The sequence below is a fragment of the Lolium perenne genome, chromosome 7 (assembly GCF_019359855.2).
Source record: "Lolium perenne isolate Kyuss_39 chromosome 7, Kyuss_2.0, whole genome shotgun sequence".
Lineage (NCBI taxonomy): Eukaryota > Viridiplantae > Streptophyta > Magnoliopsida > Poales > Poaceae > Lolium > Lolium perenne.
This window is the reverse complement of record NC_067250.2, coordinates 33,649,656-33,670,263: the sequence shown is the minus strand read 5'-3', so window position 1 is coordinate 33,670,263 and position 20,608 is coordinate 33,649,656. Positions and strand designations below refer to the sequence as shown.

Genomic DNA, 20,608 nt, shown 5'->3' with positions numbered 1-20,608 from the left:
CGCAAATAGTAGCAAAAGTGTGCTTAGTAGCACCATTCATTTTTCCAAGTTCTTTTGCTGCACGAGCTCCACAGCCCGCGCCATCATAGTTTTTCCATCACGAACAATCCTATTGCTATGTCTCGTGGATTCTACAGGTCCCCATGGTTTCCCTTTATTCTTCATTAGTGCAGCTTCAGCCGGCGTCGGTTCAATCTCATTGCTTGAAGCACCTTTTGTAGCAAGTACCAGGCCAACATTTTTACAACCATTTCCATCATTTGTCAGATCAGCCACGGTTGAACCACCACTTTTAACACACATTGTCGACTTTTTCCCATCTTCCGCAACATTGTTGTCCATCCTTTTATTGTTGTGAGTGGATTTTGTCCCAGCCAAGACCACATCTTGAAAACTTCCAATCATATCATCTACTTCTATTGTTTGGATCTGCTCCTCCTCATCTGATTTTGTTAGGTCCATGTCCAAGAAGACTTGAAATTTGTTGACTGACGTCATCCCTTCCTCAGTTTGACTGCAGATACGGCTACAAGTTTTAGTTCCTCCCCTTCTGTCCACATGAGCTGTTCTCCCCTCAGCCATATTCAGACCATGTTGCCCTCCAGGAGTTTGGTTTTTGTCCTGGCTAGTGTCAGTGTGATCATTTTACTTGTTGAAGTCATCTAATAGATCATCATCCTCTTCCTCATCATAGTCCTCATCGTCGTCATTGAGAGGGAGAGTCGGCGGTGGTTGCGAGCTCTACGCCCCTGTTATCACCAGATTTTGGCCAAATCAGGAAGTGGGCCGTAAGAGAGATGGGCTTGGAAGATTACACGTGGAAGATTTCTGAAGCGGCCTTGCACGAAGAGTTTGGGCTAGATTGCCCGTGTATCTTTAATTATGGTAGAAGTTAGAGTTTGTATCGTGCACGGTGGGGATTATTCCCACGTTAGAAAGTCCCCTGGACTATAAATATGTATCTAGGGTTTATGAAATAAACAACAACCAACGTTCAACCAACCAAATCAATCTCGGCGCATCGCCAACTCCTTCATCTCGAGGGTTTCTACCGGTAAGCAACATGCTGCCTAGATCGCATCTTGCGATCTAGGCAGCACAAGCTCCACGTTGTTCATGCGTTGCTCGTACTGAAGCCTTTTTGATGGCGAGCAACGTAGTTATCATAGATGTGTTAGGGTTAGCATAGTTCTTCGTATAAACATGCTATCGTAGTGCAACCCTTGCATATCTAGCCGCCCTTACACCTATCTTAGGTGTAGGGGCGGCACCCTGCTTGATCATTATTTAGTAGATCTGATCCGTTACGGTTGCTCCTTGTTCTACAAGGATTAGTTTAATATCTGCAATAGTTAGGCCTTACAAAGGGTTGGAGGATCCAGCGGCACGTAGGGTGTCGTTCGTTAGTCCTAGGCAGGATGTTCCGGGGATCAACCTCGTGTTGGTTTTTAGGCCCTATCTAGGATCGGCTTACGATCACCGTGCGTGGCCGCGAGGCCCAATCGTGAGTAGGATGATCCGATTATGCGGTGAAAACCCTAAATCGTCGTAGATCTCATTAGCTTTATCTTGATCAAGCAGGACCACCATATATTCGTGCACCTCGTACGAATCATGGGTGGATCGGCTCCTTGAGCCGATTCACAGGATAACCTGAGAGCCGATCGAGGCTCGTATTTAATGTTTACGTGTATGCCATGCAGGAAACTAAGCGAGGCATCTCCATCACCTTCCTGACCAGGTATAGGTCAGGTGGCACGCCCTTGCATCAGCATCGGACGTGTGCACCAGAAGGCTTTGCGGGCCGTCGCTCGGAGGGACCTCGGCCAGCCGCAGCCCTAGGTTGTTCCCGGCTCTACGGTGTTGCCCGTCGCTGCCCGCCGGTGGGTTTTGGCAGCAACACATTCTGGCACGCCCGGTGGGACAAGCTTCTACATCAACCACATCGCCATCTACATCTGAGATGGCGGACGGCACGCCAGTCACGTACGAGGATCTGACCGATGAGCTCAAGAAGAAGTATGACGAGATCAAGGTCATCCTCGAGGCCGACCTCATCGGCTCTTTCCACAGAACCCGTTCACATGGCATCAGGTGGAAGGGGTTCTCGCCTAATGGTGCACTAGATGGGATAGACCTCTCTGCCCCATCGGAAGAACGCACCAGGTCCCTGCGGCAGGAGATCAACTACCTGGTGGCTCACTCGCTACACCGCCACTCTGAGAACCTGGTCAACACGTTGGAGCGTGTCGCTCTTCGCGTGATCCAGGAGATCATGAGGCACCGCACTCGCCGTCGGGACCAGCTCTCGGGACGCATCAAGGAGAGTTGCCACTACGGTCCTGTCCACCGCTGCCATTTGCGTTGGCGGCACCGAAGTGCCGGCTTCACCGGCATTCGTCGTCTACAAGATCGGTGGTGACCCTAGTGACTACCGGTTCTTGCTCGAGGCGCTAAGGAGATCCCTCACGGGTACACGTGCACGTATGTGCCAGATTGCGGTAACTGGGCGCTCACAAACCAGGCCACAACATCAGGGACTTCGGGGAAAACAGGAGGGACGTCAGCAAAAGATCTTGAGAAGCAGACGTGGCTTACTAAGTACGCCACCCCGACGAACCTCCAGAGCTCAACTCCTGCAGTTGGCTCAGAGCTGGAAAAGCAAACATGGCTGGCTAAGTACGCCACCCCGGCGAATCTTCAGAGTTCAACTCCTGCAGCCAGCACAGCGGATCAGATCAGTACCATACTGAGAGATCAGTTCGGCATGGTGCCGAAAAGTAGGGCAATCGGCTATTCCAAGCCGTACCCCGACGACTACAAGATGATCCCGCTACCACCTAAATATCGGCTCCCTAATTTCTCCAAATTCAGTGGATCAGATGGTTCCAGCTCCATCGAGCACGTAGGCCGATATTTGGCACAACTAGGACCGGCCTCAGTGTCGGATCAACTACGCGTGAGGCTCTTCTCACAGTCCCTCACGGGATCGGCTTTCGGGTGGTACACCTCGTTGCCACCAGACTCCATCCGGACTTGGAAGCAGTTGGAAGAGCAGTTCCATATGAAGTACCATTCAGAGGCTTCCGAGTCCGGCATTGCCGATCTAGCACAACTACGTCAGAAGCGTGGAGAAACTGTGACAGAATACATCCAGCGCTTCAGGAATCTTAGGAACCGATGTTATTCGGTTTGTATAACTGAAAAGGAAGCAGTCGAGTTGGCAGTAGCGGGCCTCGCAACACCGCTCAAGGACATGGCCTCCCAAGCAGACTATCCCTCACTGGCGCACATGGTTCGAAAGCGTCGGCATATGAACAGCGCCACCGGACCTGTGCAGGACAAATTCAAGCGTGCGATAGTCTGGTCGATGCAGAGGAAGACGAAGTTTCTGCGGGAGATCAAGAGGTAGCAGTGGCTGAATGGACTCGGGGAGGAACCCCCGTGTCCTGCAAATGGGTAAAGCCACCAGGCCCGCCCCGGGGGTTTGATTTTGACGTGACCAAAACTGAGCAAATCTTCGACCTCCTGCTCAAGGAGAAGCAGTTGACGATTCCCGAAGGTCTCAAATTCCCCACGGTGCAAGAGCTGAACGGAAAGCCATACTGCAAATGGCATAACTCGCTCTCCCATGCCACCAACGACTGCAGGGTATGGCGTCAGCACATCCAAACGGCGATAGAAAAAGGGCGTCTGATTTTCAACCAGTACGCCATGAAGGTCGACACTGATACGTCTCCAACGTATCTATAATTTCCGATGTTCCATGCTTGTTTTATGACAATACCAACATGTTTTGTTCACACTTTATATCATTTTTATGCGTTTTCCGGAACTAACCTATTGACGAGATGCCGAGAGGCCGATTCTTTTTCTGCTGTTTTTGGTTCCAGAAAGGCTGTTCGGGCAATATTCTCGGAATTGGACGAAATCAACGCCAAACCTCCTATTTTTCCCGGAAGGCTCCAGAACACCGAAGGAGAGTCGGAGGAGTGCCAGGGGGGCCCCACACCCTAGGGTGGCGCGGCCCAAGGGGGGGGCACGCCCCCCTATGGTCTGGGCAGCCCAGGCCCCCTCCGACTCCGACTCTTCGCCTATTTAAGTCGTCGTGACCTAAAACCTCGACACCAATTGACGAAACTCCAGAAAGACTCCAGGGGCGTCGCCGCCATCGCGAAACTCCAATTCGGGGGACAGAACTCTCTGTTCCGGCACCCTGCCGGACGGGGAATTGCCCCCGGAGCCATCTCCACCGCCGTCTCCACCGCCATCTTCACCGCCATCGCTGCCTCCATGATGAGGAGGGAGTAATTCACCCCCGGGGCTGAGGGCTCCGCTGTAGCTATGTGGTTCATCTCTCTCTCTTTGTGATCAAGTTGAATATTATCTATGTGCTACTCTAGTGATGTTATTAAAGTAGTTTACTCCTCCTCCATGATGTAATGTTGGCAGTGTGTGCATCATGAAGTACTTGGTTTATGCTATGATTGTGATCTCTTGTAGATTATGAAGTTAACTATTACTATGATGGTATTGATGCGATCTATTCCTCCTTTCATAGTGTGAAGGTTACGGTGTGCATGCTATGTTAGTACTTGGTTTGGTTGTGTTGATCTATCTTGCACTCTAAGGTTATTTAAATATGAACATTGAATATTGTGGAGCTTGTTAACTCCGGCATTGAGGGTTCGTGTAATCCTACACAATGATGTTCATTATCCAACAAGAGGGTGTAGAGTAGTCCTATTATGTGATCATTGTTGAGAGTGTCCACTAGTGAAAGCAGGATCCCTGGGCCTTGCTTCCAAGCATCGAATCTCCGTTTGTCTACTGTTTTGTTGAATGTTTGCTCGCTGCCATATTTCATTCAGATTGCTATTACCACTCACACTCATCCATATTACTTGTATCTCACCATCTCTTCGCCGAACTAGTGCACCTATTGTATTAGGTGTGTTGGGGACACAAGAGACTTCTTGCTTTGTGGTTGCAGGGTTGCTTGAGAGGGATATCTTTGACCTCTTCCTCCCTGAGATCGATAAACCTTGGGTGATCCACTTAAGGGAAACTTGCTGCTGTTCTACAAACCTCTGCTCTTGGAGGCCCAACACTGTCTACAAGAATAGAAGCTCCCGTAGACATCAACACCCAGCCCTTCCCCGCCGTTAACATGGTGGAGTGCACTTACCCTGAAGGTTGCCAGCCAGGACCCTCGTTCAGCATCAACATGGTAGGACCTGGGCACCACTCTGGGATGGAGACGAGGGCAGCTGCTCTCGTAGCAAGGAAACAGAGGAGGCCGCTCCACGCGATCGGCTCCGTCATGATGGCAAGTGCTACGTCACAGAGGGAGAAGTGAAGAACATGAGATATCAGCGACCCCTCTCTGATCACCTCCTCAACAAATATGTGAGTCAGTATGACCAACGCCGACGATCCAGCGATGATGATGAAAGAGATCGTCTGGCTAGAGAAGCCAGAAGACATCGTCGGCATGATCGCGATGAGGAGGAGCACGAGCGCCGTGCCAAAGAAAAATCAAGGGAGCAAGACGACAACGACAGGCACTGGGACTGCCCCTTCTTCAGACACTGCTGGGATTCAGGAATGAGCCGATTGCCCACAATCGGTAATTGCCCAGAATGCAACCAGAAGAAGAAGGAGGCAGCCAACGTGTCTGTGTTCAGGCGCTTAGGGCCTCTCCCGCCACAAAGCAAATGCGCTGAGTCCCCTCGGTGGGCGGATCTCGAGGATTCGAAGACGAGGGACAAGAAGAAGAAGACAGTACCACCGGCCAAGGTGGTGCCCCGATGGACTCGGCCGTTCACAAAAGCGCAGTGGTTCAACATCGCGCGGTTTAGAGGAAGCCGAAAGGTTATACTTGCATACGCTAAGGAAGGCACGACCTGATCTGGCTGCGAAAGTCCAGCGAACCCTGGACGAAGAGGGTCGTCCACGGAAAATGGAGTGGCGCCCCAAGCAAAGGAAAGCCGATGATGAAACATCGGCTGGTACAAACATGGTGCTCGTCCTTCCGACGGAGCTTAGTGCTCCACGATTCTACGATGCACTCAAGATGGACGACAGCAAGCGCATCAAGTCAGAGGTTGGGCTGGTTTTATCCACCAGCCTGACCGAGTAGCTGAAGCAAAGCGATGAGCAAACGTGGCGAGGCTGATCCTTGTGATCGGCCCCAAAAATTTTTTTTATTATGAAGGAGCATTACAGAACCTTCAGTCAGCGCTTCAATCGATATGGAGGCCGATTCCAGCAATCGGCCAAAATTATCTTCACCACATGTTCTGCTTGTGTTCAGCATCGAGCTACTGGGCAGCGGCCACGTCGGCGGATGAAAGTCAGCACGAACCCTCGCGGAGCCGACGTACAAGTGCAGTGCCCTGGCTAACCACAAAAGCCGAAATCTGCAGTCATCTGGCAGATTCGGCTCGGGGGGCATATAGTCAGATGAACATGTGCAGATAAACATGTGTAAACATGTGTGCAGTGAAACACTGGGAGCCGATTAGGAAAAATCGGCCAGTAAAAATTTTTTTACAGCCGATGCAAGGGCATCGACTTTAGAATTAAGAAACGAAGCCGATGCGCAGCCATCGACTCTAGTACAGTTACACAAGACCAAGACCTACTGGCTATGTGCTCAAAGTTCACATCAACATCGACGTTCAGTGGAATAAAGCTGATCAACGATTTGTGCATCCTCGCCGGCATTCTCGCCTTGATTAAGGCTCGGGGGGCAGCTAACTTGGTAGATGTTCTGTTTTGGGAGCCGATTGGAGTCGCATCGACTGACCCTGCATCGTGATCTTCTCTGAAAGCAGTTCAGGTGTTGCAAAGGAAAACTGCTAAAGCTACGGAGAGAGGAAAAGGAGGCCGTCGGCTTTACGGTGTTTTGGACCGTCACTGTTTGCAAGGAAAGGAAAGGGACTGGATTCTCAAAATAGCCGATGAGTAGTCATCGGCTAAGGGATTGCGAAAAATTATGGTCAGATATCAAATCGCAGCCTGAATTTGAGAAGTGCTTGACTGACGGGCTAATCGACATGTGAGTCCGGCTTCACGGGCGTCCAAAAGAAAAGGAATCCGATATGTTGCTATCGGTCTTGGCATGACAGGCGGAAGGAATGAAATTGGATTAATTGAAAGAACAATTTTCATTAATTCAAAGGAGCGGCTTTACAAGAAAGAGCCGATGGCTCTCAAAAGAAGGATCTAGCGCCTAGTGCACTGCTACTACTAGTCCTACTCTACTAGTCGTCGCTGTCCTCATCATCGCCGTCGTCGATGTCGTCGGCGCTGCTCCCAGGAAGCTCCTCGTCGCTGCTACCCCAGCCTTTGGCCGGAGCTTCGTCTTCCTCGTCATCATCATCATCCTCGCTGTTCGCCCAGGAGCGGAAGCGCTTGGTCGGCGGATACCCAATGGAGGAGGAGGATTCATCCTCCTCCTTTTCCTCCTCGTCATCATCATCGTCCTCACTGTCCGCCCAAGCGCGGAATCGCTTGGCCGGCAGAAGCTTAGCGGGGGAAGGGGGGCCGCCCTCCTCTTTTCCTTCCTCTTCCTCTACTTCTTCCCCCTTCCCGTCGGGGGAGGTGGGTTTCGCCCAAGGATGGAGGTCGTCTTCACTTTCGCTTATCAGCTCCCCATCGATGAGGAACTTGAGGTCCTCTTCCCCATCGGTCAGAGGCAGGTCGTCCACTGGCGCGTGGTCGGAGTTCCACTCCGGCTCGCTCGAAGAGAAGGACTGGAGGGAGAGGCCGGAGGAGACAGAGGAAGAGGAAGGCATCGCTACAGAGGAAGAGGGTTTTTTGGTGCCGATGGCTGGAACAGAGGAAGGGGATGAAGTGGGCTAATCAATCGGCACGGTTAAATAATGAGGAGCCTGGTGGAAATTTAATGCCATTGCAGTTTCCGAGGAAGTGATGCCAAAGCTATCGAATTTTGCAGAGAAGCTGGAAAGACAGGGCATCATGATGAAGAATACTGCGACAGGTCTGCTCTGCCACGACATGACCCTTCGAAGGAAAAACAGAGTGGTTTTGAAATTATCATTGCCAAAACCAGGGGGGCATGTGTTATCACCAGATTTTGGCCAAATCAGGAAGTGGGCCGTAAGAGAGATGGGCTTGGAAGATTACACGTGGAAGATCTCTGAAGCGGCCTTGCACGAAGAGTTTGGGCTAGATTGCCCGTGTATCTTTAATTATGGTAGAAGTTAGAGTTTGTATCGTGCACGGTGGGGATTATTCCCACGTTAGAAAGTCCCCTGGACTATAAATATGTATCTAGGGTTTATGAAATAAACAACAACCAACGTTCAACCAACCAAATCAATCTCGGCGCATCGCCAACTCCTTCGTCTCGAGGGTTTCTACCGGTAAGCAACATGCTGCCTAGATCGCATCTCCACGTTGTTCATGCGTTGCTCGTACTGAAGCCTTTTTGATGGCGAGCAACGTAGTTATCATAGATGTGTTAGGGTTAGCATAGTTCTTCGTATAAACATGCTATCGTAGTGCAACCCTTGCATATCTAGCCGCCCTTACACCTATCTTAGGTGTAGGGGCGGCACCCCGCTTGATCATTATTTAGTAGATCTGATCCGTTACGGTTGCTCCTTGTTCTACAAGGATTAGTTTAATATCTGCAATAGTTAGGCCTTACAAAGGGTTGGAGGATCCAGCGGCACGTAGGGTGTCGTTCGTTAGTCCTAGGCAGGATGTTCCGGGGATCAACCTCGTGTTGGTTTTTAGGCCCTATCTAGGATCGGCTTACGATCACCGTGCGTGGCCGCGAGGCCCAATCGTGAGTAGGATGATCCGATTATGCGGTGAAAACCCTAAATCGTCGTAGATCTCATTAGCTTTATCTTGATCAAGCAGGACCACCATATATTCGTGCACCTCGTACGAATCATGGGTGGATCGGCTCCTTGAGCCGATTCACAGGATAACCTGAGAGCCGATCGAGGCTCGTATTTAATGTTTACGTGTATGCCATGCAGGAAACTAAGCGAGGCATCTCCATCACCTTCCTGACCAGGTATAGGTCAGGTGGCACGCCCTTGCATCAGCATCGGACGTGTGCACCAGAAGGCTTTGCGGGCCGTCGCTCGGAGGGACCTCGGCCAGCCGCAGCCCTAGGTTGTTCCCGGCTCTACGGTGTTGCCCGTCGCTACCCGCCGGTGGGTTTTGGCAGCAACAGCCCCCTTATCCTTCTCCACTTCAAAATCTAGAATATAGAGTTTCTTTCTCATAACCACCACCCTTTTCTCTGGAATCTTGGAGATATCTTTAACATCCAGCTGCACTCTGACCGTGTCGTAGAAGGATTTGAAAATTCCTTCCCAGTCCACATCTAGGATCAAACCAAAACACTTTGCAATCTGAGCAATGAGTTTCCATGAGCACCATCGTGGCGGGATTCCTCTGATTTTAACCCAAACTTCTTGCAATGTCCCCACATCTGGGAGGTCTCCTTCACACCCCATAATTCTAACTGTAATCCTTTCCAAGGCCATTGCCCTCCTTCAAGTTGATCGACGGAATATCGATGAGATCTGTCACCTTTTGACGAGGAGGAAAACGAACCAAGAACCTCTTCTCCTCTAGTCGCCTCACCTGCCACGGCCAGTTGGCATACCAGGTCTCACTCACATTTTTATCGATGTTGATGCTAGGTTTGAAGAAGAAAAATTAGCGGCCACTGGTCTAGTGGTGACTGGTGAGGGACTGGGAAGGTGTTGTGATAAGGGTGCACACACTATGGACGGAACATGCTGCAAGTCTGCTAGTTGTGGACGCCCTAGAGATGGTGTTTGACTGGCAATGGATCTTGGCTATTGAAATCTGGAGATCGAAACTCATGCACATGAGGTCATGAAGCTGAGAGAAGATCTAGATGGTGGTAGATTAACGAAAGCTCCCTAATTCGCAAAAATTGAAGGCACGGAGCTGTAGAGAACTACGGGACAGAAACAGGTGGACTGGACAACGTCGCAGAAAACGCGTGCGACCCAACGGCCCGCCCTGACCGGCCACGTCACGGCCGCCCGAATCTCGAGGCAAATCGGGCAGCATCGATAAAATCCCCGGTCGATTTCCCCCATCTCTCTCTCTATTCCTCCGTACGCTGTCGCTCCCCGTAGCCTAGCCTAGGCCCCTCCACCGGGGAACGCGGCCGCCGATCCCCCACCCCACCCGCGCCGCCCGATTCCGCCAAATCCCCAATCCGATCCCCGGCCTCCCGCCCCCGATTAGCCGCCTCGGGATCGCGCTGCCTCCGCCGTCGATCGAGGGGCGCGCGCGCGGGGGGCGGATTCGAGCAGCTAGGGAGGGGTTCGGTGCCCGCCGCGGCCGCCTAGGGTTTTGGCCATGGCCGACAAGGGCTGCCTCAAGCGCCTCCAGAAGGAGTACCACGCGCTCTGCAAGGTCAGCAGCTCGCCTCTCCCTGGCCCGCTTCGGTTCGAGTCGATTGAACCGATTTGTTTCGGTTTTGGTGGGTCTCTGACGCGATTCGTTGCGCTGCAGGAGCCGCCGCCGCAGATCGTGGCCCGCCCGCTGCCCAACGACATATTGGAGTGGCGTAAGTAGCTTCTTCCCACTGATTGATTTTCACCGTCGTTTAAAATTAAATTAATGGAGGATGTTTCGAGTTTGGCGATTGGTGTTTTTTTGTGTGGTGCTAGTAGTTGATGTATCTGGTATACTCTACGCATGTGCCTTATGTTGGTGTAAGATATGAAGTCTTAGTTTCTGCTTGATTTATTTAGGTATTGGCATGCTTATGTTTGCCCATTTGTGGTATAGGCACATTACTGCTGGGCTAATCTGCTTAACGTGTCTCTGTCGCCACCTATTGTATTTGTTAAGATACAAATTATTCCGCTGTTCTTTTTTTTTTTTTGTTGAAAACTGTGCTGTAAATTTGGTTTATGGGTTGGGTAAGTTTGAGCTTTCCTTAGCTCCTGGAAGAATAGCCCAGACTCACAGGTCGTAGAGATGCTAACAACTCGTTAGAATAGCTTATTTAGCTTCAGTATTACTTTTGTTTGGTATGGACTTGCTCCATACAGTAACCAAAGTTGGATGTTCTTATGGCAGTGGCTGGGAGGGCATGGGTTATTAGCGTATATATATGGTGGTCAACATTATATTTGATGCTTTACTGGAAATTTATCAACAATCATCGCAGACTCATGGAGTTGCACCACTGTCTTGCATCACTACCTCCCATCTGTACACATTATTCGCCACCAGATTTGCGTTGGTATAGAATTAGAATGGTTTGTACCACTGCAGCGATGACCGAGACCTGGTACTCTTTCGTATCAAGCTGCAATGGTCTAAGAGCAGCTCGTCTAACAGGTTATCTTAATTTGGAGATCATCCAGCTGTGGACAACCTAGTTGCTTTGTCCAAACTAGGGAGGTAAGTAATGACCTAGCGACATTGTCCAAACTAGGAGGTGAGCAACTGCTCCTTTGAGCCTTGTTCCCACCCCTATCCGGAGCCGTTGGAGACCAGGACAATTTGTCTAGGGTGAGGGAGAGATGAGAGGGGTACAGGGACACGGCCGCTCACCGTGCTGCTGGATCTGGCCAACTCCGCACCACTTCCGGATGGATCCAGCAGGTTCTTCGCATCAGCCTCCAGGTTGGACGGAGTGCCGACAGAGCTCTGGGGCTTGTCTCAGTGGGGATGAGAGGGACGGGACTGGGGCCACTGCCTCACCTTGGAATGGGAGGGGAGGAGGGGCCAGCCCGTTGTGGGCTTGTTGTGGTGAAGAAGAAAGTGATGAGAGAGAGAGCAGTAGTGGCCAGGGCTGCACGGCTGCACCTGGGAACAGGAGGGGCTGGGCGGTGCCGCTGCACCTGGGCCTCGGTGTAGATGGAGCCAGGTGTAACTGAGGAGAGGGGTCAAAGCGCTGGTCAGTGGGGAAGAACTGAGAGAGCAACAGCAGCAGAAATACACACGGGGAAGAATGGGACAGTGGGGTCTGCTCTCTTCTTAATATTACTAGTATACTTGTTGCGGATTGCAGCACACTGAACTGGCTTAGGTACATATGATGTCTAGACATCACCACTATGTTTCTAATGAAACCAGCTAGCTCATGAGCCGAATTGTTCTGCGCTCTCTTTTTATCTTGGCAACGCACCACCCTTGGATGTTTGCTCCAGTCTCTCTCCTTGTATGTAGAACTTGGTCAGGCAAATTGGCCTGGATTGCAGCTATCAGACTCCAAGAATACTGTATCATATTATGATACCACTATCACCTCTCTCTTCATTAATTGCTGTGTCACATCAGCCTTTTGCCAACATGGCATGCATGATACTAACTATGATACTCCCACTGTAGCCAGCCTAACAGCATATGGGGTTACCTGGCAATGAGGGCCTACCTTATGTGGTGACCTGGTAGACATCGCTGTGTTGCTAAAGGAAAAAAACTTAGTTGGGCTTGGAGAGAACTGAACCGTTTTCTCTAGTTCCCTTCGCTCCCAGGCTGCGGCGTCTGGGCGGTGACGTGGGCCGCTTCTCGTGATCGAGCCATGCTGGGATGAAACCTCTAATTGTCCTGGTTTGTTTCCTTTCCTCCCAACTGACGGCAGCACATGGCGAAAGTGACAATCTCCTTCACACAGATAGGGGTTATGGGCCAAGTTGATGGCTATCCAACATAAAGTATGAAAGATATGGTGCCATGCTACTATATGTTTCCAGTACACGGATCAGAGCTTCCAGTAATGCTATATTGTATCAACAGTTGGTAGATACATTTGAAATTCTTTGTCCCAGCTATATTGTTTCATCAGTTTCTAGATACATTTGAGAAGTCACGGTTGAAAATATAGCTATATTGTTACATCAGTTGCTGGATGCATTCGAAGTTCTTTGTCCCAGCTATAGTGCTTCATCAGTTGCTAGATATAAAAGTCACGGTTGAAAATATAGCTGTTGAATGGTAGTTTAAGGTACTATTAAAATATTAGAGAGAGAATATAGATGTCCTGTATATAGAAGAGCTGCTTAAAATCTGGGATTGTCTAAAGACGTGTATATGGAGATAGAGGACCAAATTTTGAGCATCTACTACAGATGCTCTGATGGGTTTATTACATATTGAAGGTTCGTGGTAACTTCTGTTGAGATGGAACATTGTATTTGTGGTTAATTGCCTGAAATGGTGATATGCTTCATGCCTCTGCTGTTCTTGATGTGTAAATTTTTGTGGCAACTTTGGACATTCTAGGCTTATGTAAACGTAAGCAAAGTAAATGAATGTGTTTGTCAATATGTTGTCATTTTGAAATTGAGATTTCTGTATGGTCTAAATTTAGCTACTCATATTTTAACAAATGTCACACATATCAGTGACAATAAAGTATCCCTGGTTGCCTGGTTTGTATTCTGGCCCAAGGATTACGTGTCGCAACTTGTCGCTTGGGTACCGACAAGCTGACAAGTCGTGACAAGTCTCGACAAGGGGTAGACAAGTCGATATGTATTGACCTGTAACTAGTAAAGATACACAGTAAGTATTCTACTTACTGTACTCCTACTAAATTTTGAGGGCATGTGGAGTGGTGAGGAACCTGATACTGTGACAAATTCGTCTAGCAGGCAGGCCCTTCACTTATCCACGAGCCAGCAGCCTACAATCAAATGAGAGGAGGCGGCGGGAGCACCGGCTGCAAGCCGGCGGCAGCCAGGTGAGGGGCGGCGAGAGGGGAGCGTCCAGGCGAGGGGCGGTGGCTGGGTGGGAGCCTGGGAGGGCATGATCTGTTTAGATAGGGTTTCACGGGACGAGATGGCATTTTTATTTCCCAGCCTACAACTTGTTGCTTGACCTCCTCCTCATTCCTTGTACAATACATATTTTATATCTTCAATAAAATTTTACTGTCGGGGCCTCCCCTACAGTTTTCAGCTCAAAAAAGAACTTGTCGTTGACAAACAAGTCGTGATTAGTCGTCGACTTGTCAACTTGTCGATCGACAATTAACTTGTCGTGTCGCTCCAGCTTATCGACAATCAGGTTGCGACCTGTAGACAAGCGTGCGACAAGTCGCAACTTGTCGAACGGCACTTAATCTTTGTTCTGGCCACATGACTGTCATAATACAAGAGTTTTTTTTTTGTCGCATCAAGCTTTGCTGCAAGTCTACTCCTTGTCGATCTCCCGATTATATGTCATGCGTGTTACTGGCATGCTTGTTTTCAATGCTGTCTATCTTTTCGCTCTTGCGCTACCGGCATGCTTGTTTTCGGTGCTGTCTATCTTTTTCGCTCTTTTTAAGCTCATGTCTTACTTTTTTTTTTGTCTTTTTATGCCAGACTTTGTACTTGAAGGAAGTGTGGGCACACCCTTTGAAGGTAACTATGATGCATATGTGGAACTTCTATCTTTTAGGCACTGCCCTACTCCAGTCAGTATACTGCCCTATTATTTAATATATAACATAGTTTTCACACTTTTTTCTCCTGAAGGTGGATATTACTACGGAAAGCTCAAATTTCCATCAGATTACCCTTTTAAACCTCCAAGTATTAGGTACTGAAACATTTGCTCATTGGTTGTTTTTCTTATATGATGTCTTTCTTACTAAGATGTAAAAATAGAACATAAATACACACGTATTAGAAGTAATGAATTCCTCTTAACTTTGCTCTTTTACTTATAGTTTGTCTTTGTTGTTCAGCATGACAACCCCCAGCGGCAGGTTTGCCCCTCACAAACGGATATGCCTATCAATGAGCGACTGTAAGCATCATGGTGTAATCACATCTTAATTTCCTTGTGTATTCAATCGTGTTTTGAAAGATTCCCGTATTACTTTGTTTTTACAGTTCATCCAGAATCTTGGAATCCAATGTGGTCTGTAGCAAGGTATGCTCGCAATGATATCTAGCTGAGTCAGCGAGTATAAAGTGTTCTCTCTTTCCCCATGGAATAAATCCTTCATTGAGCTTCTTTAACTATTTTTGGGTATCTAAACTAGTCCGTACTTTTCAGCTCCTAAGTTTGAACATTGATATGCGCCCATAAGGTGTTTTCCTGTTTCAGTTTCAGCTACATTAGTTTATGGCCTTTCAGTTACTTGCATTGTTCAACATCAATTACTGTTACGCTATATGAACCTTCGTGAATCATGCTTTTTTGGTTGCTTGAAAGTGGGAAAAAGTTCAAATTTAACAATAAGAGGGTGGAGCTTACAAGAACATCAAAGTGTATCTTCACTTTTCCAGGGATGGAAGTTACCTTTCGTTGTCAAGTTGTGAATGTATTTTGACATTGAGAATTCTTGTTTTTTCATCGCTGGTCTGACATATTCCTTGTGCTGCAGCATTCTAACAGGGCTCCTATCATTTATGGTGAGTCCTTACATTTTCATCAGCTTGAATTTAACAAAAATAATGTTTGCATTCTTAATTGTTCACATATCGTTATGAAATGAACTACTCTCATAACTTACTAAGCACCACATTACTACTGCAAGCAATACTTCTTAGTGTTCAGTTAATCCACATTGTCATTTTACTTGCAAGGATGCAGTATTGTGATGGAACTTCTGTTATACTGATAATCTTACTAAATTTTTATTCTAGTCACCTGAATGTAGTATTCTGGGGCTTCAATGACATACGATTTATTTGTTACAGCTTGCTATTTTCTATCCCTTGCAACTATTTGATTGTTTCAAATGATTAATTCCATGACTTGTGTTGTATGAACGATAAAATTATTCTTGTATGTATAGATGGATGATGCTCTGACCACCGGAAGCATCAGGAGCACAGATGGAGAGAAGAAGCGTCTAGCAAAGGCTTCCCTTTCTTACAACTGTGAGAGGTAAATGCATTTCTCTGCAAGATAATTCTTCAGAACAAAGGTGCTTCTGGCCTAGGCATGTTAGGTGTCCGCAATAGTTACTTTCAGTCTTTAGTGTAGTTATATCTCATTCATTCACTTATTCAATAATTCATTATGCTCTATTTCCCAAATGCTACGAGCTCACCAGTGCTAAATCACTGCATACTAGTATTACACTGAAACATGATGTATATATACTTCTAAATGGCTGGTAATGCCTTCTGGCATGCACTATTCCCTATTTTAGACCATGAGCTTACATAAACACTGCTCTTGTTCCGCAGCAAAAATTGCCCACACTTCAGGAAATTATTTCCTGAGTATGTGGAGAAGTACAACCAGCAGCAAGAAATGGAGCAAACTGCAGCGGAGCCAGAGCCACAGGATAACCCTGCTCCAGCTCCTCCTGCTGTCCAGGAGGCCGCAGCTTTGGTGAACAATGTAGGAAAACCAGTGGTAGAGGGCCGGGGCGAAAAGAAGCAGAAGACGAGACTGCCCTTTTGGCTGATGGTGCTTATCGTCTCTGTATTTGGCGCGGTGATGGCCTTGCCCCTGATGCAACTTTGACAGTAAAAAGTCCAATAAAATTGTGACGGTGGGGCCGTAATTTTGTATAGCTTTCTCTTGGTTTGTGCAACTCATTCATCCGTGGATTACTACCTTGTGATGAACTTGTGATGGTGAAGTCTGTAGAACCGTATTCTCACTTGTCGAGAAACTCTACAAGCTCCTTTATTTGAGTATATTTTTTTAACCTTGCCTGTTTTTTTTTTCCTTTTGCTCAGCTGCAAACGTATTTAATTCATGACATGTTAGTTTATACTAAAGATGTAAAATTCTTTCAGGACACGAGTGACTAGTCATTCTAATTTAGACGAACTAATACTTCCACAACAATTGCGGAGAGCGATCTGTGTCGTATGAGTACCCACAGGGACGTACGCCTGGAGACATTGGCACCCGCACAATGACATCACTCGCGACAGCACTCTACTCAGGGGCTTCAGGGCCGGTGGCCAATGGGCAATGGCTCCTATCCAATTGCGTGACGAAAAAAATCAGTCTGGTTTCTCACTTGTATCTTGATCACGGTTAAAGCAACTCAAACCTTTAAAGGATCTGCAGTTGTCATCACAGCTTATACCCAATTATGAAAAACCACAACTTCGGCACATTGCAGGGAACATGTATCCGTCACATGAAGATTGCACCGTTGCCTTGCGTACCATCGCGAGGTTAGTGCTGCGGATGAAGTTGTACCTATCCGAAATCTTGGATTCACCATTTCCTACTTTAGTTGCACGATCAACTTTCTCAAAGAGCTCTTGGATGGTTGTATAAACCATCTCGAATTCCTCCCCCAGTTCTTCCACCTTGCCATCGATCTCCTCCACCTTGCCATGGACCTCTTCCACGTCGCATGGCTGCTTCATCTCCATGACGCCCTCCACGTCGCCATGGATCTCTTCTACCTCGCCTGGCTACTTCATCTCCATGACATTGTACAACCATCCAAGAGCTCTTTGAGAAAGATAGGCTTAGAAATATGACACATTGTTACACGCGTATAACAATGTTTGTACAAATCAAGTCGAAAATTGATTCCCCCCCTCTACTTTTATTGAAATGCATTCTGTGAAAGCATCAAGACGATAGTGTTCCCCTCTAAAGAGCAGCTAGAAACATTTATCGGAGCCTCTCATTTGCTCCTTCTAAATACCAAATATATAGTCTCCTGGTACTTTTCCTGTTTATGCTGTTCAACATTTGCAACCCTAACACAGATAAGATTGTGAGATTTTTTCTGTGGTTTCGGATTACATTACTACTTGCTATATGTTTGAAAGATGATTGAATTAAGACCGCTCCTAGTGGGGATAATATTGGTGGTAACATCACATATCTCAAAGCATTTTGGTGACATGGCATGACAATAAAAGAAGAAAGAGAGTGATGTGGTCACTAGCCATGTTACCATAACATCACACATCTCAAAGCAATATGAGTCTACGACATAATTAATGACACATTGCATGAAACCATATCTAAATTAATACCCACTATAGAGATAGTAGTAACTTAGACTAGTAACATGATATTTACTCTCCACTATGAGCAGCCTAAGTGATGCTGCATTTATATGTACTGCATCTACCCTTCTGCTAGTTCATTAAGTGCATGTACGGGAATTTCCAAATCCAACACACTTTCAGGGAATTTCCCTTCTGCTAGTACTATTAGGTTCCTAAATGTTGAGTTTTTTGAATGAGCATGTCAATTAATCACGGAGACTGTCAAATCTCATATGACGTGTAGCTTTTATCATTAAGTTGCATCACACATTGCTTCTCACCTACCAACTTTGGATCTACGCTATATATTGACATAAAAACTTCTTCCTATACAACTATGCGTCGATCTAGGAGGAATGAGATACACAACTTCTCTTGTGCCACTCGATCAACTACTTGTACTATAGATAGCTAGGAATGGGAGGCGTCAAGAATATTTTGAGCCTAATAATGCAGCAATTAAGCACATCAGAAAATTGCATACGTGCAAGGAATTCCAACATCCCCCCTTTGTCAACCATTCACAGAAGTGTGTTTTTAGGTGGGATGCGTGACTGTGCTACATCATGGAGCATACTTTTTTTTCTGTACCGAAATTGGCTAATTTGTTCTGTCCGTGGCATCTGAAGAACATGTCTGTCTGCTTCCAACTGATTTTTTTTTTTCTATCTAGATTCCCCTCCTCATATATTGCTTGTCTTAGCTCCTTTGATGGTCTGTTGTTCTGTGTTCACTGAGGGCTTCTACTATCACATCATTTCAGACTGTCATTTGAGTCTTCTCACTCACACGGTTGCCCAATGAGATGACTTGGCGACAACATGCTACTTGTTGTGGCCAATGGCATGGGTCCTGTACGGTGACCTATGTCACGACCAACCTCATCAGTACGTTAGTTTTTTCTTGAACACGGGAAGGGTCCTAAAGGACCCAAAAACTGCATTAATCATCAATTCGTTGATTACAACGACATATAAAGATTGTGAACCTAGATCACGATTAAACCAAGCCAAGTTGTTGGTGGTTTCACATATGTTATCACGATCTATACCAAGTCACCTACATAATAAAAATGGCGAGCTTTTAGAATCAGTCCGTCTGGGTTGCTCGTCTAATCAATGGCCCATGAACTAAGCTGCTGGACCCTTGCAAGTTCGGATCCGGAGGTGCTCGAGGCAATGGCGGTCCGGGAAGGACTTAACTTGGCGCTTGACCTGAATCAACAGCGCATTAAGGTAGCTAGCGACTGCCAGACGGTGATCATGGTGTTGCATGAGCAGAATCTGGGAGCTTTTAGTTCTATCACACATGAAATAAAGAAGACGGCCGAGGGTTTTGGCGAGGTGGTTTTCGTGCATGAGAACAGATCCTCAAATATGGAGCCTCACAATCTAGCGCGGCTAGTTCTTTCCAATCCTTTTGGTCGTTATGTTTGGTTTGTAAGTCCGCCCGATGGTGTTTGTATTCGACAACTCCCTATAATTTGAAATAAAAGGGCTGGCTGATTCTAAAAAAAACTATTTTTCTTTTTTTTGATAAAGGAAATATATTAATATAAAGAGATATTAATTATACCCAGCCTCTGCAACAACGCACCACCCTAATGGCACTACGGATGCACACAACCAAAAAAAAGAAAAGAAAACTAAGAAACAAAAGTCCCGCTACAGTATCTCGGGCCTAACAACATCAATACATCCACCGCCAAGACAACAGTGCTCAAACACCGTCGTCGCCCGATCAAAGATCTTAGGTTTTCACCCTGAAGATAGTCCCCGCTCTCAAAACAATGCCTCCACCAAGGTCATTGCCACGCACAACCAGTTAAGCCATCGGGAAACTATTTTTCTTGTTGGGCTGATTTTTTGTTTGCTGCAAAAGCCATCGGGAGAGGAAAATGCAACACAAACACGCAGCGAAGCCAACAATTGATCGATCTACCATGTGGTAGACGTGGTGAGCAACTAAACAATTGTTATACAAACAATTTGTCGATCTGATCGGCAACACAACAACTAAACGCCATGTCTTCTTGATTGTTTGCCTTCTCTTGACTCAACCGCCTCGCCTAGAGTATGGAGAAGTGGAGATCAGACCCTGCCGTCCTGGTGGAGAACTGGCCAGTCCGCCGTCATGGCCCCGTGGTAATTTTTGTCCCTTTGACTCTTTAGGCAGTTAGAAAATCATTGTTCAATGTTCATGTTCCATGGTAGATTAGGGTTCGAAATTTCAACACAACTTTAGGTGTCACAACGTAAGTCTGGCACCGCAAAAGGGAATAAAACAAAATGAGAGAATCAATTTATTGAATCACAAAGAGATTTTTTTAAAATAGGTATTGTTTGGCCGCAAGTAATGTTGGTGCCAATGACGATAATCAAAGGCAAAGAATGTAAACCCGCAGAATATCCCCTATATTAGTTGTAGGGCCCCTGTCGTCACTTTGCCCTAGGGCCTCGCAAAATAAAGAGCCGGCCCTGCAAGTTCTGCATCAATCTATTCTGTAATTGTTTTGTTCCCCTTTGAGCATAGATGGAATCATATCGGTAACCTCGCTCCTTTTATTCATATTGCGTCACCAAGAATCTGTGAGACATATTGATGAATATTTTTGTGATCATATTCATCAAAGCCAAGGTATA

At 47.2% G+C, this 20,608-nt stretch overlaps 1 protein-coding gene across 1 annotated transcript; it reads left to right on the top strand.

Moving 5' to 3' along the window:
• Window positions 1-10,256: 10,256 nt before the first annotated feature.
• Window positions 10,257-16,648, top strand: LOC127317870 (ubiquitin-conjugating enzyme E2 34). Its single transcript, XM_051348469.2, has 9 exons — window positions 10,257-10,446; window positions 10,546-10,600; window positions 14,358-14,396; window positions 14,511-14,574; window positions 14,723-14,784; window positions 14,871-14,910; window positions 15,368-15,395; window positions 15,782-15,873; window positions 16,179-16,648. Exons 1-9 carry the CDS (start codon window positions 10,390-10,392, stop codon window positions 16,459-16,461), a joined length of 720 nt encoding a protein of 239 aa, XP_051204429.1. The 5' UTR covers window positions 10,257-10,389; the 3' UTR covers window positions 16,462-16,648.
• The last annotated feature ends 3,960 nt before the right edge of the window (window positions 16,649-20,608 follow it).